We start from the raw sequence: 21,170 nt of genomic DNA on the forward strand, positions 1-21,170 counted from the left end.
ATTTGGGGCAGGAAATTGCAGAATTGGGGCAGGAAATGGCCAAATTTGGGGCAGGAAATGGCAGATTTGGGGCATGAAATAGCCAAATTTGGGGCACGACATGGCCAAATTTGGTGCAGAACATGACAGATCTGGGTCAGGAAATGGCCAAATTTGGGTCAGAAAGTGGCAGATTTGGGGCAGGAAATGGCAGATTTGGGGCATGAAATAGCCAAATTTGGGGCAGGAAATGGCCAAATTTGGGGCAGAACATGACAGATTTGGGTCAGGAAATGGCCAGATTTGGGGCAGGAAATGGTGGATTTGGGGTAGGAAATGGCAAAATTTGGGTCAGAAAACGGCAGATTTGGGGCAGGAAATGGCAAAATTTGGGTCAGAAAATGGCAGATTTGGGGCAGAAAGTGGCCAATTTTGGGGCCCACCCTCCTCCCTCACAGGAATCCCTTTGCTGTGTCTGGATCTCTTCTTCCCTGTTACTGCTCTGGCAGCAGCTCCACTTGTTCCTCAGTGCTTAACATGTCCTTGCTGCCTGCTCCGATGTTCTTTTGTTGCCTTGAACTCGTGTCCTCTACCTCATACCGAACCTGCTGCTTCCAACCCATCTCATTGCCCCCCTCAGTTACTGCCCATTTACATCAGCTCTGCTCTGCCATTGAATTGGCCCTGCCACCAGAAAGGGTTCAAGGGGAGACTCGAGCAGCGTTTGGCCAAGACCTGTGCGAGGCATCCGTCAGGCTCCTTTGAGCCCGATGCGTCTGTCAGAGCCCTCTCCATGTCCTCGTCCGGGTTTCACGGTAACAGATTCACCCATGAAGGTAAAGTCAGTTCTGGTCTGAATTCCCTCCATTGTGCTGACCCACACACACGGCTTGGTGCACCCCCGAACCTGCTGAGGGTGCTCCGTTCCACTGGCCATGGCACCGACAAGGATGTTGAACGCCGGTCCCCACACCAGCAACCCCTGAGGGACACCGCTTGGCACTGATCTCCACATGGCCAGCGAGCTGCTGGATGATGAGTGGGACCATCCAGCCAATTCCTGATCCAGCGAGGGGTCCGTCCATCCAATCCATGTCTGTCCATGAGGATGCCGTGCAGAACAGTGTCAAACACCTTGCACAAGTCCAGGTGATACCTGGGAATAAAGGGTTAACATTGTGCCTGCTTGCTGAAGCAGTCGCTGTGCTTGGTGAAGCAGAACCGTAGGAGTCAAAGTTGCTAGAACGGTGAAGCAGAATTGCAGGAGTTACGGCTGCGAGGCAGAATTGTAGTAGATCAGATTCATAACCTAACATTGAAGACATTCTTGGTTAAATAGGATCCATAGAAAGCAAAGGAACAAAAGATAGCCAGAGTAACAAAACTTGCAAACTTGACAAGTTTCTGCTTTAAGATAAGTAAAACCGGCTTGTACCGAACCTGAGGTTTGGACAGGAGCCGAAACCCCATTGAGTCTCTGTGAAAGCAAGAGATTGCTCGCAGTGATGAAGAGGAGCTAGAGACCTTCATCCTCATGACCCCCTAACGACCACCACCAGGAGGCACTGCGCAGGCGCACCAATGGGATGAATGCCAGAAAACTAATTATAATACTAGATGGGAGTAGGTTTTGCATATGTATTAGGCATGACGCAATTCCATGTTTAGGTAATTATTATATGTAATATAAACAAACTGAGTGGCAAAAGAAAGGTGAGCATGCCTTTGGAGGAGCGATCCCCCATGCGCCTCAGCGCTGAATAAAGCATACCTACTTTATAACGCATTGCAGTCTATCCGTGTATCAGAACAGTGCCGGGCCCCACACAGCAACCCCTGAGGGACACTGCTTGGCACTGATCTCCACATGGCCATGGAGCTGCTGGACAATGAGCGGGACCATTCAGCCAATTCCTTATCCAGCGAGGGGTCCATCCATCCAATCCGTGCCTCTCCAGCTTGGATATAAGGATGTCTGCGCCCTCAGCAAGTTTGCTGATGACACCAAGCTGTGTGGTTCAGTTGGTACGCTGAAGGGGAGGAATGCCATCCAGAGGGACCTTGACATGCCTGTGAGGTGGGCTTGATATAAGGAAAGCAAGTGCCTGGGAAACATAGGGTTAAAATACTTTTAGCTCAACATAGGTCCAAGATAGAGAACATGGTTTGTGTTGTAAGTCTGTGGTGTGATAACAGAATTTAGTAGTCTTACTAACATGAGTGAATGATTCTTTACCATCCTTCTAATTATCAGTTGGTTTGGAGACAGTGCCTCCCAAACATAGAATGACAGAATAGTTAGGGTTGGAAAGGACCTTAAGATCATCCAGTTCCAACACCCCTGCCATGGGCAGGGACACCTCACACTAAACCATGGCACCCAAGGCTCTGTCCTGACTGGCCTTGAACACTGCCAGGGATGGAGCATTCACAACTTCCCTGGGCAACCCATTCCAGTGCCTCAGCACCCTCACAGTAAAGAACTTCCTCCTTAGATCCAATCTAAACTTCCCCTGTTTAAGTTTGAACCCATCACCCCTTGTCCTGTCACTGCAGTCCCTAATGACGAGTCCCTCCCCAGCATCCTTACAGGCCCCCTTCAGATACTGGAAGCTGCTCTGAGGTCTCCACACAGCCCCTGAGGGACACCACTTGACACTGATCTCCACATGGCCGTGGAGCTGCTGGACAATGAGTGGGACCATTCAGCCAATTCCTTATCCAGCGAGGGGTCCGTCCATCCAATCTGTGTCTCTCCATAAGGATGCCGTGCAGAACAGTGTCAAATACCTTGCACAACTCCAGTGCTCACACTTCCCTTCTCCACCAGCTCTGTAACCCTGTCCTACAGCCACCAGATTTGTCAGGCACGATTTGCCCTCAGCGAAGCCCTGTTGGCTCTCAGCAATCACCTCCTGCTTTTCCATGTGCCCAAGAGGATCTTGCTGCCTGGTCCTGCCACGGACAGAGGTGACACTGATCGGTCTGGAGTCTTCCCTTTCCCTGTTTAAAAACGGGGGTTGTGTTTCCCGTTTTCCAGTCAGTGGGGACCTCACCAGACTGCCTCGATTTCTCATTTCCCTCAGCCCCATGGATGCATTTCTTCAGGTCCTATGGACTTGTGCACCTTCACGTTCCTTAGATGGTCTCGACCCTGATCTCCTCCTGCAGGTGCTTCTTCATTCTCACAGTCCCTGCCTTTGCCTTCTGCAGCTTGGGTGCTGTGGCTGGAGCAATTGCTGGTGAAGACCAAGGGGAAAGAGTCATGGAGTTCCTCAGCCTTCTCCATTCTGCAGGTAATGAGGCCTCCCATTTCCTTCTGGAAAGTGCCCACATTTTCCCTACTCTTCCTTTCCTCACCCATGTACCTGCAGAAGCTCTTCTTGTTGCCCTTGACATCCCTGGCCAGATTTAATTCCATGAGGGCTTTAGCTTCCTCAACTGCTCTCCACATGTGCAGGAACAGTGACTTTCTTCCATCTGTGCTGACAGGCCCCTTCTCTCTTGTTGATGGGGACTAAGCTCCTCTGGCTTCCAGTATCTGAAGGGGGCTACAAGGATGCTGGAGAGGGGCTCTTCATCAGGGACTGTAGCGATAGGACAAGGGGTGATGGGTTCAAACTGAAACAGGGGAAGTTCAGGTTGGATCTAAGGCAGAAGCTCCTCCCTGTGAGGGTGCTGAGGCACTGTGAGGGTGCCCAGAGAAGCTGTGGCTGCCCCATCCCTGGCAGTGTTCAAGGGCAGGTTGGACACAGGGACTTGGAGCAAGCTGCTCTAGTGGAAGGGGTCCCTGCCTGTGGCAGGGGTTGGAGCTGGAGGAGCTTTAAGGTCCCTTCAACCCAAACCAGGCTGGGGTTCTATGACCTGCACTGTCAGGACTAACTCCATCTTTTATTTCTCAGAAGCAAAGGAAGCTCATCTCTGGAAAGGGATTTCTCATTTGCTGATGCATCCAGTAGCCCCAGCGCCCTGCAGACACCTTGCCCAGTTCAATGAGAGCTGACCTGAGTCCTGTGCTACAACTCTTGCTGCAGCAGCATCACCATCACCAGTGAGGGAGATCTTTGCCTTTTGCATTTAGAAGCAGCTAAACTGAAGATTTCTCTAAGGCTCTTTCCTCGCCATCACTTTCTCCTCCTGTTAAATTCAAGACGTTCAGTGAGGTATAAAACCCTCTTCCTCTAAATTGCAAAACAGAGCCCCAGCCTTCACACAAACATCCATTTTGATGAAGCCTTCGGGGAAAACCAGTTCAATCCTCCTTTTCCTGCCTGTCCATATGGCATCATTGGACTTTGAGTTCACTGCGTGTCTAATGACAGCAGAACTGACAAGCTATTTATCTCTCGCGTGCTAGTCCAGGCTTCTCTTCAAGAGGATTTTGTGGCTTGATGGTTTGACACTTCCATTAGAAGAGCAGCCAGGCAGATCCATCCTCTGCCAGTCACTGCAGCTATTGGGAACACTTGCTCTTGTCAAACTTGATGCCACTGAGCTATCCCAAGGTGGCAAATGCAGCTAAAATAACTGGTGCCCTAACAGAGCTGGAGTCTGGTGACACTTGTGACAGCACTAAATGATGCTGAATTCGGGTTGATCACATGCTGCCTATTCAATCCATGCTACATGGATTATAAACTGCCACTTTGGAGTGGCAAGGCACTAAAGGTATGTGTGCCCTACCGAGGCTGGTTCCACCTCTGTGGTGATGCCTGCCAAATCAGGGGTTTCAACCAGGCAAAGCAAATGCACAAGTATAAATAGTAAAGCTGCCTCACTTCTCTGCCAGTTATCCGGCTTGGGAGAGTAAACTTGGGGTTAGACATAGTGAAACCTTGGTTTCATTCAGATAGGACTTCATGAGGGTTCACAAGAATTTCGCATTCCACATCTGATTTCATGGAATCACGGAACGGTTTGGGTTGGAAGGAACCTTAAAGCTCATCCAGCTCCAACCCCTGCCACTCTGGCTGCGTGCACATTCATGTCCATTAAGCATCCAAAGTCATCTCCTGCACCACAAGGTTACAGGTGATGCTGAACAGCAAAGGGCACTTGACAGCTGCTGCTGGTCCTGTCTTTTCCTGTGCTAGACAGGTCCCAGGACTCACAGTGAAGCTCAGGTGACACAAGGCACTCCAAGGTGCAGATGTCTCAGGTAACCAGAGACCAGCCCATTCAGGGCTTGAAGGCAATGACTGTGCCTTAAAACATGAGGCAAGAACCAGCTCTGCGTTCCTGTGGCCACCTGCCCTGCAGACACGGATGCACTACATTCCTTTAAGCCCAGGAAAGAACCCAATTAGAAAGATGATGGATGCCAGGAGGCTTCAGAGCAGCGTTCATGCTCCCTGAGGCAAGAAGCACTGCATTGAAAGGTTTGGTCACTCCCTTTCCTTCTGGTCATCCTTGCAAATCATTAGGTTTGCTGAGGAGCTGAATTGTCAAGTACAGGAGCTTGGTGCAGCAGGAGAGGCCAATGAGCCTCTTGGACCAGCATGACAGTTGTTGCATGGAGGAAGCTGAAGGCCGTGCCGCTGTGCTCTTCCCCAACAGGTCCTGCAGGTCAGCAGCAGCACTGGGAGATGCTGCTGGCAGCAGGCTTTGTGCACCTCCTGGTGCAAAGAGGTCCCGATGCTGCTTCGGCACTGGATCCATGGATGCCTTCAAGTGAAGGAGTTCGGGTGCACTGGATTGCACTTAGACTTGTCTTGCAGCCAGGTTTCCAAAGAGGACAGATGGAGACCAACTGTGAGAACAGATTGCTTTAGAGACTTCACGTTTTCCGTGTCAGAAATAGTACCTCCAGTGATTAAACCCCACTGCCCCCCTCCCACCCCACCAAACCCCGCCGTAACAAGGGCGATGGACTCCTCCAGCCTTGCGAAGCTCCACAGTGAGATGTTTCAGTGGAAGGGTGAGTTTTTACATGTGGTCCATGGCAGAAGGAACATTTACCCCACAGTTCCCGAGGAAGGAGCCAAGAAGGAGAGATCTGGGCAAGAAAGATCAGTTCTCAAGCAAGAGGCACCACTTGCAGGGCAAGGTTCTGAGCGCGTTTGTCCACTTCAGCTGACCTCTGCCTTTCCCCCTTTGCCATTTTGTGGTTCCAAAGAGGTGAACCCAGCTGGGATGCAGGTTTGTTCTGGCATTCTGGCCACCTTTCCTTTTGGAATGTGTTCTCCGGGGTGGTCACGTTTGACCTGCGTTTCCATTGGGCCATCGGTGGCATCTACAGCAAGAAGGGAAGAATTAAAGTTGGAAAGTCCTTCCTCAGCTTGGCAGCCCACGGGGACAGGAATGGCTCTAAACTGACAGAAGGGAGATTGAGCTGAGCTCTTAGGCAGAAGCGCTTCCCTGTGAGAGTGCTGAGGCGCTGGCACAGGGTGCCTGTAAATAGAAGCATTTTTTGGCATGATTTGGAACTTCAGCTGCAGCTGTCACAGAATCCCAGCCTGGTTTGGGTTGAAGGGACCTTAAAGCTCCTCCAGCTTCAACCCCTGCCACGGGCAGGGACCCCTTCCATAGAGCAGCTTGCTCCAAGGCCCTGTGTCCAACCTGGCCTTGAACACTGCCAGGGATGGGGCAGCCACAGCTTCTCTGGGCACCCTGTGCCAGCGCCTCAGCACCCTCACAGGGAAGAGCTTCTGCCTAAGAGCTCATCTCAGTCTCCCCTCGGGCAGGTTAAAGCCATTCCCCTTGGCCTGTCCCTACATCCCTTGTCCCAAGCCCCTCTCCAGCTTTCCTGCAGCCCCTTCAGGCACTGGAGCTGCTCTCAGGTCTCCCCTTCAGGAGCCTTCTCTTCTCCAGGCTGCCCCAGCCCAGCTCTCTCAGCCTGGCTCCAGAGCAGAGCTGCTCCAGCCCTCGCAGCATCTCCATGGACTCTTCTGGCCTTGCTCCATCAGCTCCATGTCCCACACCCCAGAGTGTTGAGGGTTCAGTTCCCAGGGGGTTGCAATGGGCTCTGGTCCAGCCTGGGCACGCAGCTGGGTTTGTCTCCATGATGCTCATGAGTGTTTCAGGGAACAGTACAAGCCAGATCATCTTTTACGAGGTTGCTAAAGCTGTTCCTTGTGGGGTGAATGGGGCCGGGTCACCCAGTGCAGCCATTTGGGAGGGTGAGAGTTGAGCACTTTGGCTGCAAAAGCTGCTGCAGTCCAAGGGGGAATGACTGTGCCAATCCCCACATCAGCCCTGGCCACTGAGAACCTGCTCTAGTGGAAGGTGTCCCTGCCTGTGGCAGGGCTTGGAGCTGGAGGAGCTTTAAGGTCCCTTCCAACCCAAACCAGGCTGGGATTTAGGCCCCAAACCAGACAGCTGGGCTTTACCACAAGGGTTTCCTGGCTCTCCATAGCACATCACCTCGATGAGAGGATGCCACACAACCACTGACAGGCAGCTCCCCCTGCCCTGCCCTGCCCCTGCCCCAGCCCCAGCCCTTGCCCTACCCCTGCCCATGCCCCTGCCCTTGCCCATACCCATGCCCTTGCCCATATCCCTGCCCCTGCCCTTGCCCATATCCCTGCCCTTGCCCATACCCATGCCCTTGCTCATATCCCTGCCCATGCCCCTGCCTTGCCCATGCCCATACCCCTGCCCCTGCCTTGCTTTGCCCACGCCTTGCCCATGCCCCTGCCTTGCTCTGCCCATGCCCCTGCCCCTGCCCTTGCCCTGTCCGTGCCCTCCCCATGCCCCTGCCCTGCCCATGCCCCTGCCCTTGCCCATACCCATGCCCATGCCCATACCCATACCCATGCCCATACCCGTACCCGTACCCATACCCATACTCATACCCATACCCATGCCCATACCCATGCCCATACCCATACCCATGCCCATACCCGTACCCATACCCATGCCCATACCCGTAACCATACCCATGCCCATACCCATGCCCATACCCATGCCCATACCCATACCCATACCCATACCCGTAACCATACCCATGCCCATACCCATGCCCATACCCGTACCCGTACCCATACCCGTACCCGTACCCATACCCATACTCATACCCATACCCATGCCCATGCCCATACCCATGCCCATGCCCATACCCGTACCCATACCCATGCCCATACCCGTAACCATACCCATGCCCATACCCATACCCATACCCATGCCCATACCCGTAACCATACCCATGCCCATACCCATGCCCATACCCATGCCCATACCCATGCCCATACCCATACCCATGCCCATACCCGTAACCATACCCATGCCCATACCCATACCCATACCCATACCCATGCCCATACCCATGCCCATACCCGTAACCATACCCATGCCCATACCCATACCCATACCCATGCCCATACCCATGCCCATGCCCATACCCATGCCCATGCCCATACCCGTACCCATACCCATGCCCATACCCATACCCATACCCATGCCCATACCCATGCCCATACCCGTAACCATACCCATGCCCATACCCATACCCATACCCATGCCCATACCCATGCCCGTACCCATACCCATGCCCATACCCATGCCCATACCCATGCCCATACCCATGCCTTGCCCTTGCCCTGCCCCTGCCGTTCCCGCCCTCGGCTCTCCTCCAATAGCAGCTCACCTCCGCCTCGCGTTCGAAACACCGCCACTCAGGGGGCGTGGCTTGGTCTTACCCAATCAGCGCCGGCGTGGGGCGGGGCTTCCGCCGGCGCCTAGCAACCGGGGGAAAACCCCGCCCCTGCTGCCCGCGCCGCGCCGCCGCCTCAGGCCGCGGGTGCGTGTGAGGAGGGGGTAATTAGGGGAGGGGGGTAATTAGGGGAGGGTAATTAGGTGGGGGAGGGTGCTCAGCTCCTCCATTGTGGGTGCTCAGGCTGAGGAGCGGTGAGGTAATCCGGGGTGGGGGGGTCAGGATTAGGCCTTAGTGCGCTGGGCCTGTGTGGGGCTCGCTGTGCCCTGAGGGGGGGTCCCCTTCCTCGGGTGGGAGGTGTGGGGTGCGTTTATGTGGGCAGGGGGGGGTCCCTGTGGGTGAGATGGGGAGGGCTGTGCCTTGGGGGGGGGTCCTGCCTGTAATGTCCAACCCCTGGGGCAGTTTTGGGGTGTCCCCTGCACAGGGAGGGGCGTTGGGGCGGGGGGGGGGCTTTGGGATGGGGAGAGGGGCCCTGCCTGCTGCAGGGAGGGGGGGCACGGGCGGGTGACCCCATCCAAAGCACCTGTGGGGTCCCAGCATGGCAAAGGGGGGGCCTGGAAGGGGAAGGGGGGCCCCGGGAGGGTGGGATTTATTGGGCTCAGCTGGGGCCTGCGGGGCTCAGAGGGGTGATAAAGGACGGGGTTGGGTCCCATCCTCCATCTGAGAGCAGGAGCAGGCTCCCACCAGCCTGGACCCGGGTTAACCCCCGTTAGCCAGAAGGAAGCTCTCAGTTAAACGCTGTTGTTGCCATCCCGTTCGGGCAGCGCTGACCCCCGGGTTCTGCCACCTCCGAGCCTCCCACAATGCAGAGAGCATCGCGGCTGAAGAGGGAGCTCTCGCTCCTGACCACGGAGCCGCCCCCGGGCATCACCTGCTGGCAAGAGGCAAACCGGGTGGATCAGCTCCGAGCACGTACGTACCCCTCGGGGGGGAGGGGATGCGCTGGAGCTTGCTATCGAGCTTGGATTTGCTGGGTGCTGTCTGCTTGGTGGGTTATATGGATGGTGGGGTTGTCTTGTGTTGGCTTTCTTTAAGCTTGGCCAATGGTTCTGATTGCCTTGGAGTGGCACTGGTCACACAAATGCCCTCTTTGTTCCTTGCTCTTGAACTTAAGGGCTCTGTAAGTGCTACAGATGCTGTTGGATGAATTGCAGTGGGTTTGAACGTAACGTTTCTGTCTGAATCTTGCTCCTAAAGAAATCGTAGGAGCTGCAGGCACGCCGTATGAGAAAGGGATATTCGACCTGGAAATACTGGTTCCTGAAAGGTGAGTGGGCAACGACATCTAGTGAGGCAGCTGGGGTAGTGCTGCTTCACTTAAGATCCTTGCTGCAGGTGCTTCCTTTAAGTCTTTCTTTGTTGGGAGGCAAAAGGAAGGTGGTGGATTAGGTGAGAGCCTTCATTTAAGGAATGTCATCAGCTGATTTCCATGAGCTGCTGTATTTGTTTCACATGGGACATTCTCTATCATGTGATTAAAAGCACTAGGACATGATGTCTGCTTCCTCATAGTCCTCAAAGCTTCCTGGAAAGGAGCTTGTTCACGAGTGGAAAGCTTCCTTCCACGTTTGCTTTGTGGGAAGCTACCCAGGGAAGTGCCAGTGGGATGTGGTGAAGGCAAAGCCTTACCTCCTCCAGGCATCTGTGGGGAAGGATGCCACTTACTATACAGCCAAGGGAGGGAATGATGGCATTATTGGGTGCTGGTGTAGAGAGGAAAGTAACTTTATGTTTCTTGACACTTGTCCTTAAAGGTACCCATTTGAGCCCCCCAAGATTCGCTTTCTGACCCCAATTTATCATCCTAACATTGACTCTGCTGGGAGGATTTGCATGGATGTTCTTAAATTACCACCAAAGGTAAGAGAGCTCCTTGGGCCCGAGCACAACAGTGACCTCCTTGTCTTGTTCTTGTAAAACCCTTCTTGAATGTCTGTTTGCTACTGACTTATTTACACAGGAGCACGGGAATAAAGTTTCTGAGCAGCATCTCCTTTGTTTAGAGACTAGAACATGAGCTTTTCTTCCACAGAAGGTTCCAAGATTTAGGGATTGTTGTCAAAAGGCATTAGGTGGTTCTGTGGATATGGGTTACCCTGGTCCCACCAAGCAGAGCCAGGGAGGATGTGGTATCAGTCAGCCTTCCTCAGAGAGGCCATCACTGCCTGGGTGTTGAGAGCAGGGCTGGGGCTTTGGTGGGGCTGAAGTGCTGCACGTCCCGAGGCAGCTTGTAAGCAGATGAGGTTTAAATGCTGCCAGTCCTGAGGTTTCTCTAGGCAGCCCATGGGCATGTTTCATAGAATCCCAGACTGGTTTGGGTTGGAAGGGACCTTAAAGCTCATCCAGTTCCAACCCCTGCCACGGGCAGGGACCCCTTCTGCTAGAGCAGCTTGTTCCAAGCCCCTGTGTCCAACCTGGCCTTGAACACTGCCAGGGATGGGGCAGCCACAGCTTCTCTGGGCACCCTGTGCCAGCGCCTCAGCACCCTCCCAGGGAAGAGCTTCTGCCTAAGAGCTCATCTCAGTCTCCCCTCTGGCAGGTTAAAGCCATTCCCCTTGGCCTGTCCCTACATCCCTTGTCCCAAGCCCCTCTCCAGCTTTCCTGCAGCCCCTTCAGGCACTGGAGCTGCTCTCAGGTCTCCCCTTCAGGAGCCTTCTCTTCTCCAGGCTGCCCCAGCCCAGCTCTCTCAGCCTGGCTCCAGAGCAGAGCTGCTCCAGCCCTCGCAGCATCTCCATGGCCTCCTCTGGACTCGCTCCAACAGCTCCATGTCCCTCTTGTGCTGCTGCCCCAGAGCCGGATCAGGACTGCAGGGGGGTGGTCCCAGGGTTCTTTCTAACTGCTGCTCTCACCCCATTTCCTTGCAGGGTGCATGGACACCTTCCTTGAACATCTCCACTCTGCTGACCTCCATACAGCTGCTGATGGCAGAGCCCAACCCCGATGACCCTCTCATGGCATCCATAGTATGTGAGCTCTTCCTCTCCTGCAGCTGCAGGCACAGACTGGGGAGGAGCAGGGTGTTAGATTCAGGCTGTGCTTCCCCTTCCCCTGCCCTGGCTTAACACACAAGCAGTGTAGCTCGCTCTTGGCCAGGCCTGGGGGCATGCCTGTGTTTCCCAAAGGCAGCTGGGGCAGGTGGAGCTGGGCTCAGCAGAGATATAAAGCTCTTGTCCTGCCACTGCAAACAGCAGTGTGTGTTCACTCGGCAAACAGAAGTCACTTCATGTGTTGTACCGTGGGCTCGTAGGGGTTTGATCTGGTTTAAGGGTCCGAAAGCAAGACCTTAGGCCCAGCTTCTTGGTGTGATGTTTGCATGAAGTCAAATCTCTCTTTGCCTTATGTTCAGTCCTCAGAGTACAAGTACAAAAAGGAGCTTTTCCTGCTGAATGCCAGGGAGTGGACTGAGAAGCATGCGAGCCAGCAGAAGAGGGTAAGAAGCACCCTCCGTGTGCTCAGCCGAGGGTGGCTCTGCCTGTGAGCAGCCCTCCTTATCCCAGTTTGCCTTTCACAGTCACTTTGTGCAGCGTTCCCCTTCCCTCCCCTTCTGTCCTGTGGTTTGGATGGGTTTAATTTGGTTGTACTTTATTTAAGGTCATTAAAATCTAATGATTCTAATGGTGGGGTTGGGATGTCTCTAGAGAAGGAGGCTCTGCACCTCTGCCCCCCTGGGCAGCCTGTCCCAGTGCTCTGCCACCCTCAGTGGGAAGAAGCTCTTCCTCCTGCTGAGGTGGAACTTGCTGTGGTTCAGTTTCTGGCCATTGCTCCTCGTCCTGTGCCTGGGCACCACTGGGAAGGGTCTGGCACCATCCTCCTTTGAGCTACTGATGGGATCCCCTCTCGGGCTGCTCCGGACCCACCAGGCCCAGCCCCACAGTCACCTCCTCCTCCTGTTATCACAGGCTTTGGGAGAGAAGCTGGACCCCAGTGCCACCAGTGCCCCCGAGGGAGCTGCTGCCCAGAAGAGGAAAGGGAGCAGCGTGAGCAAGAAGGAGAAGAGCCCTCGCCTGGAATCCTGAGCGGGGTTTGTTCCTGTGGCTCTGCCCTTTTCCCTTTGCACAGCTGGGCCTCAGGGGTGGAGCTGAACAGAGCCTGCAGCAGGTTTTCCTAGGTTTTTTTTTCCCTGTGGGATGTTCCATGGTGTAAATAAGCCATACAGCTTTAATTTCTACCTGGGTTTCTGGTTTGTTGGGTGGAGTTTATGGAATATCCCAAAGCAAAGGGGAACGGGAAGTGCTGCTTCAGCTTCTGCCTTCCAGCTTTCAGAGAACTGACAACAGCACCACATTTTCTGGTTTACTCTGTTTTCCTCCTAACACTGAAGTGCCTGAAGGACAGGAATCCTGCAAGCTTCAGTCTCCTGACCATTGGAATTCCAGCTTTCCAGAGCTGTGTTAGACTCTGGATGCAGCTTGGACCAGGTCAGAGGACGCAGCTGCGCCTGGATGTGGTGTCTCACCAGTGACAGGCACCAGTGCAGGGGGGTGAAGAAAAGCCCAAAGGGTGCCCACAGGTCTGGCAGTGGGATGGGGAGGAGAGATGGGTGCCAGCACCCCTCAGCTGGAGAAGGCTTGTAGGATGAAGGACAACTTTTAGGGGCAGGACATCTCTTACCAGAGCCTCCTGCTCCACACAGTTGCCTGCAGGGCATTTAACCCATGTCCTGTCCCTGCTCCAAGGGAACGTGAGCCAGGCCCAGCCTTCTGTGTCCATAGGAGCAGAGACAGGACTTGGGGAAGGAACAGGCAGGGAATGAGAGAGCTGTGCTCTGACACGCCAGGACCTGGAGCATCCTTCCTGCTGCTGGCTCCAACCCTGGGGCTGCTCTCTGCTGGGCCTCGTCCTGCTCAGTCGAAGTTGTAGTAAAGGCAAAAGGCGAAGAACATGGCAAAGATCTGCAATGACAGGAGGGGGGGGAGCAGGTCAAAGCCCCCCCCCATCCTTCACCCCAGGTGGTTTTACACCATGTGTGCCTTCTGGGGGTGCTTGTGGCAGCCAGAGGCTGGGGAGCGCCCATCCTGGTCCCTTCACCCCCAGAGAACCCGGCTGCGGTGCCTGCCCCATCCCAGCCCCATGCAGCACCTCGATGCCCAGCACAACCAGGCTGCAGATCCCAGGCAGAGACACGAACTGCTGCAAGGTCCGGCCGAAGGCAGAGAAGCAGCCCTGGAGGAGGGAGATGCTGGACGGGGGTCCTCGTGCTCCCAATGGGGCCGGGAGCTCAGAGGGTGACCAAGGTGCGGGCAGGATGAGGCGGTGATGGAGGGAGCCCCCCACCTGCTCATGGATGTACCCAGGGCTTCGGTCCTGGCACTGCTCCCAGCCCAGCAGCTCCCCTGCCTGCAGGAGCCCATCGCGGGCGCAGCACACGCGGGGCCACGGCATCCCCGGGTGCAGCTCCTGGAAGCAGGAACCGTTCCCAAAGTCTTCGGGTCCTAAAACACCACAACAGGAGAACTGGACAGGAAGGGGACTGGCATCAATGCGCTGCCAGCGGGGAGTGGATGCAACAGCCCCACACTGGGGGCCACGAGCCCCTCGCCTGCAGCCAGGGTCACCCTCGGCAGGTCCCACGGGTGCTCACCGTGACCATGAGGGTGTTCCAGGCCGTGGAGAAGACCTCGGCACCCTCGTCCCCGCGGTAGCTCCTCCGCAGCTCAGACAGGAGCAGCTCCGGCTGCATCTGCGGGTACCAGGGATGGGACCCACCTCGAACCAGCCCCATTCTATGGGATGTAGGTACCCAACCACCCAGGGTGAGGCTTGCGTGAGGGGGATGAAGATAAGGGTGATGAAGGCTGCCCCCCACAGCCGACCCAGAGGAACCCAGGGCAGGAGGAGAGGGGCCGGTACCTGTTTCCAGTGCAGCAGGAAGAGAACGGCCCCAACGAGCTGCGTGATGAAGACGAGGCTCACGAGGATGAAGAACTGGAAAGCATCGGGATGAAGGTGTCAGAGACCAGCCCCACTCCAGCTCTTCCTGCCCTCCTCTGCAGCCTGCCCTGCCTGTGCCCTGGGACCAAGGGACAGGGGGGTGGAAGCTTGGAAATGCCACAGGGGACAACCCAGTGTCCCTCATTGCTGCCTTTTCACGTCCTTTGGGCTCTACACAAGATGGAGACTGGGGTGGGAGCTGCTTTGCCTTCCCCAGAGGGTGCTCAGGCATTGGAACAGGCTGCCCAGGGCAGGGCTGGAGCCACCGTCCCTGCAGTGCTCAGTGCTATGGGTCAGTGGTGGCTTTGGCAGTGCTGGGGTAAGGCTTGGACTGGATGAACTGAAAGGGCTTTTCCAGCCCCATGGATGCAATGGTTCTGGGAGGGATGGGGCATATGCGGGCTCCAATGGGGAACCCCCCCCCATCCTCGCACCCCGCTCACCCCCAGCAGCAGCGCTCGGCTCCGGCGCAGGGCCCCGCAGCAGCCCAGGAAGCCCAGCAGCGCCAGGGCCGTGCCCACGGCCAGCAGCAGGAAGGCACCGGCGCTCAGCACCCCGTTGGCAGCCACGATGTGCTGGAAGCCGGATGGGTCCACGGCCACCCAGAGTCCCACGGCCACCAGGCTCGTCCCCCCGGCCTGCGGATGGGCCGCGGTTACGGGGTGCAGGGACCACTCCCAGGCACCCCATGGGGACCGGGGGTGCAGTGAGCTTGGCGGGGGACACACACACTCACAAACACCAGCGCGTTGAAGATGAGCATCAGGTACTTGACGCAGCTCAGGACACCCATGGGGACACCGCAGGCGGGGCTTCACGGCAGCGTTGGTCCCTATGGAGGGGAGAGCAGAGCCTGGACCCCCCCCTCCCCGGAGCATCCCCTCCATCCCCATGGCACCCTCCGGACCCCACCAGCACTCACCCTGCGGGGCCTCCGAGCGGCACCGGCAAGGATGGAAGAAGCTCCGTGCCAAGGGGAGAAACCCCCTCTGCAGGGGGAAGGGGGGGGCCATGAATGATTGATGGGGAACAGGATCCGCCATTGTCCGGGTGTCCTTAACGGGGGTAACCAAAGCCCGGGCAGGGAAAGCCGAGCCGGGCCCCACAGCGCGGGGGGGGGGGAACCTCGGGCATCGGTGACTGCTGCGGGCACCGGGACACGCGGACAGCGGGGGCCGGCGGGGTTTCTAGCGCCGAGCGGGGCGGAAGCGGCCCCGGTCCCTCAGAGTCGCTTCCGGTGCCGCCGCCGCCGCCGCCCTGTGCGGGATGTAGCGGCCGGTGAGTGCGGCGGGGCCGGGGCTGTCGTTATCGTTATCGCCATCGCCATTGCCGTCTGTCGTTATCGCTGTCGCGGTGCCGCTCCTCACCTCTCTGTTCTTTCCCCCCCCTCCGCAGCGCGGCGGCACAAGGACGCGGAGGACCCGGCCCCATGGCGTCCCGCAAGGCCTCCGCCGCCGGGCCGGGCACCGCGCTGGGCGCCGCCGGCCGCGACAGAGCGCACCTGGAGCTGGCCGAGCTGGGGCCGCTGCTGGAGGAGAAGGGGGAGCAGGGAGCAGGCGGCTCGGCCGCGGTAAGCACCGAGCTCAGGGGCACCCGGAGCCGGGCACCCGCGGGTGGCTGTGCCGGGCTGGTCCCGGAGCGGCTCCCGAGGTGCGGGGGAGGGGGGGTGGTTCTGTGGCAGCTTCATGTAGGGGTGAGGTGAGGACGCGCTGCTGCTGCTCGCGGTGGTCCCGGTTCCCGGCTCTTCCATGGCCCGGAGGGCTGGGAATCAGCTTCCCAAAGCCGTGAATGGGAGAGCCGGGGTGGGCCCCGGGGGAGCTCCGGGAGCTGCAGGCTGGGCTCCGTGCTGGGCGCACAGGGATGGGGTTCCTGGGTGAAAATCCCCCCCCCCCCCCCGGTAATCCCGTCTTGCAGTAAGGATAAACCTGGGATTACTCTGCCCGCGATGGGGAGGACGGGGGCGCGTTGTGTAAGTGCTGGTGCCCGGTGGGCCCTGCCTGTCCCCCTGGATGAGAGGGGGCCCTGGGTGCTGGCAGAAGGGGCTCCTTGCTCTCTGCTCCTCCCATGGCCTGCAATGATTTTCCCTCCAGGCTGAAGAGCCGCCGTGCCCGGCGGCCCGTGAGGAAGAGGAGGAGGTGGTCCGTGTGCTGACGCTGCCTCTGCAGGCTCACCATGCCATGGAGAAGATGGAAGAGTTTGTGTACAAGGTATGGGAGGCTGTAGCCCAGCTCCCAAGTCCTGATTTTGGGGGTGTTAAAGAGGCCCTGATGCCCTAAACCCCGGGCTGAAGATGCTGGCCAGGGGCTGGGAGGCGCTGCGGTGTCTGGCTCTGCTCCCTGCAGCATCTCCTGGGAATGGTGTGGGACGGGGATGCTGAGGGTTGTACCCAGCCATGGAGGACAAGCAGCGACCTGGGAGCAGTCCTGGTGTCTCTGTGGTCCTCTAACTGGGACCTGTTACTGGTCTCACTGGGTGCCTGTGCTCACGGTCGCTGCTGTTTGGTGAGCAGCGTCACGAGCTGGGGACCAGCCTGGTCCTGGTGCCATCCAGGGCTCCTTCTTTCCACTCTGGAATGGGAGGGAACAGGGGCTGTGGAAGGGTTAAATCTAAGGCTGCAAATCCGGGGATGTGCCTGGTTTAAGGGCTCCCTTGTGCTGTAAAACCCAAACCTCACACACACACACGCACCCCGAGGAGCATCCCAGGGCATTTTCAGCCCTTCCTGGGCTTATTCCATGCAGGACTTCGTGCTCTGGGGGTGGGTGGATGCGACCCCGAGGCTGGCTGCAGCTCCAGGGCCCAGCAGCATCTCGGTGTCGTGGTGCAGGTGTGGGAAGGGCGCTGGCGGGTGATCCCCTACGACGTGCTGCCCGACTGGCTCAAGGACAACGATTACCTCCTGCACGGGCACCGCCCGCCCATGCCCAGCTTCCGCGCCTGCTTCAAGAGCATCTTCCGGATACACACCGAGACGGGCAACATCTGGACACATCTGCTAGGTGCTGGGGCCTCGGGGGGGGACCCCAGGGCTGGGCTCAGGCACTGCTGGTGCCTTTGAGAGTGGGGTGGAGAAACGTGCCCTGGGGAAAGCAGGGAAAACGTGGGGCGAGCTTCCCTCTGCAACGGTGCCGTGTGTTCCCTGCAGGCTTTGTGTTGTTCCTGTGCTTGGGAATCCTGACCATGCTGCGGCCCAACATGTATTTCATGGCTCCTCTCCAGGAGAAGGTGGTGTTTGGGATGTTCTTCCTGGGAGCCGTGCTGTGCCTCAGCTTCTCTTGGCTCTTCCACACTGTCTACTGTCACTCGGAGAAGGTCTCGCGGACCTTTTCAAAGTGAGTCAGCACGAGAGGCTTTGGCATCCTCTTGGGAAGCGCTGCCTTTTATCCCTGGGGAGAGTTCACTGAACCTGGAGTGAACCACAGCTGGGAGCGGGGGGGTCTCTGCCCTGTGCAGGAGTGCTTTAAATCATAGAGCCCCAGCCTGGTTTGGGTTGAAGGGAGCTTAAAGCTCCTCCAGCTCCAACCCCTGCCACAGGCAGGGACCCCTTCCATAGAGCAGCTTGCTCCAAGCCCCTGTGTCCAACCTGGCCTTGAACACTGCCAGGGATGGGGCAGCCACAGCTTCTCTGGGCACCCTGTGCCAGCGCCTCAGCACCCTCACAGGGAAGAGCTTCTGCCTAAGAGCTCATCTCAGTCTCCCCTCGGGCAGGTTCAAGCCATTCCCCTTGGCCTGTCCCTACATCCCTTGTCCCAAGCCCCTCTCCAGCTTTCCTGCAGCCCCTTCAGGCACTGGAGCTGCTCTCAGGTCTCCCCTTCAGGAGCCTTCTCTTCTCCAGGCTGCCCCAGCCCAGCTCTCTCAGCCTGGCTCCAGAGCAGAGCTGCTCCAGCCCTCTGGAGCTGCCCCTCAGGCAATGCTAAACCCCAGGACCCGCAGCCTTTGTGCCCCTCGTAGCAGGAAACCGAGGGCTCTGGGGTCTCTCTGGGCACTGCTGGGATGTGCCAGTTCAGTGCTTTCCAGTTTACTGGATGCTTTTGAATCTCTGGTTTGGATCCAGCCTGGACTGAAACCAACTGGAGAGGAGCAAACCAAAGGGGTTCCCGGCAGTGACTGCGCTGGGCAGTGGCCAGGGCCTTCCCCCAGGACCACTCGGGGCTGCTCTTGGCATTGAGCTCACACGAGCCCTTGTGCACAGGCAGAGCCAGGCCTCAGATGGGCCCTTGCTCACACAAACCTGTCCAAGGCAGTTACTTGGGTGCTGTTTGCTGGGCAATGATCCTGTGGGATCAGGGCTCCAGAACACACTGTGCAGCAGGAACACCCTTGTGTACTGGGGGGCACCCCACCATGGTGGTGGGGGGGGGGGGGGGGTGACACAAACTGCTCCTGGGCTCATTGAAAGGACTTTGCCATGGAGTCAAATCCATGTGTGAGGACTTGTGCCACCTCCTCCTCTCCCTGGAGACACAGCATAGGGCTGCAGGGACTCGCTGTGGGTACCGATGCCGTTATCAAGAGCACACGAGGAGGAGGGTGGGTGCTGGGGCTCCCCTGTGACTCCCTTGTCATTGCACCCCGCCTGCAGGTTGGATTATTCAGGAATTGCACTGCTGATCATGGGAAGCTTCGTCCCATGGCTCTACTACTCGTTCTACTGCTCCCCGCAGCCAAGACTCATCTACCTCTCCATCGTCTGCGTCTTGGGCATCTCGGCCATCATCGTTGCGCAGTGGGACCGCTTCGCCACCCCTAAGCACAGGCAGACCAGAGCAGGTAGGGGCTGCCCCATCCTCCCCCCTGCAGCCCCAGTCCCTTTGGGCAACCTTCACTGATGCAATGCCTCTGGCACAGCCTCTCCTCAAGGCGAGGAGCCGCGTTCCTTGTGCCTTTGAGGCTCTGGCATGAGCCCGAGGGCTGGCAGCACCGTCCCTGTGTGCGATGGGCTCTGCTGATCTCTCCACCGCAGGCGTGTTCCTGGGGCTGGGGCTGAGCGGGGTGGTGCCCACCATGCACTTCACCATCGCCGAGGGCTTCGTCAAAGCCACCACCGTGGGTCAGATGGGCTGGTTCTTCCTCATGGCCGTGATGTACATCACGGGCGCGGGGCTCTACGCCGCCCGCATCCCCGAGCGCTTCTTCCCGGGCAAGTTCGACATCTGGGTGAGTGCTGGGGAGCAGGCGGTCACTGGGGTGAAGGGTGGGGAGCTTGCGGGTGTCCTGGTGCTCCTTTGGCTCTGCTCTAAAGGGCTTTCTCGCTCTGCCCCCCCCCCTTTTCAGTTTCAATCACATCAGATCTTCCACGTGCTCGTGGTGGCCGCAGCCTTTGTCCACTTCTACGGCGTGTCCAACCTGCAGGAGTTTCGCTACGGCCTCGAAGGGGGGTGCACGGACGACTCTCTGCTCTGAGAGCGCCGGGTTTTAGTCCAAGCTTCCCAAGTGCTTTTTAAACTCTTTTTGTCTTTGCTAAAAAGAAGAAAAACAAAAACCTCCAAGGCAGGCCCCAAACCGTGCGGGGTTCTTGGGATGGGGGGGGTGGGTTTTTAAAGCTAAATAACAAATTCCTTAGCAAAGTTGACCAAATCCTCACCCCCCTCTTCCCCTGCACCGCCGGGGCACTGGCAGCCAGCCCCTGGGGGAGCTGCACCGGGGTCCCCCGAGCCCCCCTCGCATGCATCCCCCGTGTGTGCTGCGGCCCCGGGCCCCGGTTTGAGTTGTCCTTTATCTGTTCTGTTTGTCCTTGACACAGTAATGTACCAGAGGAGAGACTATTTAATATTTAATACTATGCTTTAAGAAGCCTTTGCTGGCACCGCGCCGCCCTCGGCCCCCTCGCTGGCTGTGGCGGGGAAGGGAGGGCAGCGGGGCAGGGCAATGTAGAGCTGCTGTAGCTGATTGAAATAAACAGGTCAATAGTTCCGTGTGGTGCTGCTGGCGTCGGGCTCTGCTTTTTTGGTGGAGGGGGGGTTTGGGATGAGCGCTGGGAGCGTTCATGTGGGGCCGGGGCAGAGTCCAGCCCCAAGGGCTGAACTCAAAGACATAGGAAAGTCCTGGGTGTTGCAGTGATGAGAGGGCAGGAAACGGCACCTTCCTGTGGGCATGGGGCCCTGGGCTGCTGCTGGGACCAGCAGCAGGGCAGGGAGGGGATCCTGCCCCTCTGCTGTGCTCTGGGGAGACCCCCCTGCAGTCCTGGTCCAGCTCTGGGGCAGCAGCACAAGAGGGACGTGGAGCTGTTGGAGAGAGGCCAGAGGAGGCCATGGAGATGCTGTGAGGGCTGGAGCAGCTCTGCTCTGGAGCCAGGCTGAGAGAGCTGGTGCAGCCTGGAGAAGAGAAGGCTCCTGAAGGGGAGACCTGAGAGCAGCTCCAGTGCCTGAAGGGGCTGCAGGAAAGCTGGAGAGGGGCTTGGGACAAGGGATGTAGGGACAGGCCAAGGGGAATGGCCTTAATGGGACTCTGTGCCCTCCTTCCTGGGATCAGCGCAGCAGAAAGGATGCTGCAGGTGGGGGATGAAGGACACCCAAAATCAGAGGCTTCTTGTCATGCAGGAGCACGTGTGAGGGACTGGCCAGTGCATATGGTCATGGGCGATCAGAGGGTAAGAGCCGTTTGCCTACAG

At 57.6% G+C, this 21,170-nt stretch overlaps 4 protein-coding genes across 4 annotated transcripts in view; 3 read left to right on the top strand and 1 right to left on the bottom strand.

Annotated features, from left to right (window-relative positions):
- Positions 1-21,170, top strand: part of TMEM167B (transmembrane protein 167B) — a 151,022-nt gene that overhangs the window by 77,595 nt on the left and 52,257 nt on the right. The gene's annotated exons all lie outside the window — the stretch shown is intronic.
- Positions 9,412-12,729, top strand: UBE2T (ubiquitin conjugating enzyme E2 T). The gene is made up of 6 exons (XM_057424482.1): positions 9,412-9,541; positions 9,827-9,896; positions 10,384-10,489; positions 11,494-11,592; positions 11,976-12,059; positions 12,529-12,729. Exons 1-6 carry the CDS (start codon positions 9,433-9,435, stop codon positions 12,643-12,645), a joined length of 585 nt encoding a protein of 194 aa, XP_057280465.1. The 5' UTR covers positions 9,412-9,432; the 3' UTR covers positions 12,646-12,729.
- On the bottom strand, positions 13,378-15,361 carry LOC130607407 (tetraspanin-18-like). Its single transcript, XM_057424478.1, has 7 exons — positions 15,297-15,361; positions 15,004-15,198; positions 14,480-14,554; positions 14,211-14,309; positions 13,904-14,083; positions 13,709-13,792; positions 13,378-13,521 (listed from the first exon to the last, which is right to left on the bottom strand). The coding sequence occupies exons 1-7, from the start codon at positions 15,351-15,353 to the stop codon at positions 13,474-13,476; spliced, it is 738 nt and encodes a 245-aa protein (XP_057280461.1). The 5' UTR covers positions 15,354-15,361; the 3' UTR covers positions 13,378-13,473.
- ADIPOR1 (adiponectin receptor 1) lies at positions 15,987-20,027 on the top strand. The gene is made up of 7 exons (XM_057424468.1): positions 15,987-16,130; positions 16,651-16,767; positions 17,388-17,559; positions 17,706-17,892; positions 19,143-19,330; positions 19,524-19,717; positions 19,835-20,027. The coding sequence occupies exons 1-7, from the start codon at positions 15,990-15,992 to the stop codon at positions 19,961-19,963; spliced, it is 1,128 nt and encodes a 375-aa protein (XP_057280451.1). The 5' UTR covers positions 15,987-15,989; the 3' UTR covers positions 19,964-20,027.

The sequence above is a fragment of the Pezoporus wallicus genome, unplaced genomic scaffold (genome assembly GCF_028554395.1).
Source record: "Pezoporus wallicus isolate ANWC-B61680 ecotype Strahan unplaced genomic scaffold, APGP_CSIRO_Pwel_v1 contig_9123, whole genome shotgun sequence".
Classification (NCBI taxonomy): Eukaryota; Metazoa; Chordata; class Aves; order Psittaciformes; family Psittacidae; genus Pezoporus; species Pezoporus wallicus.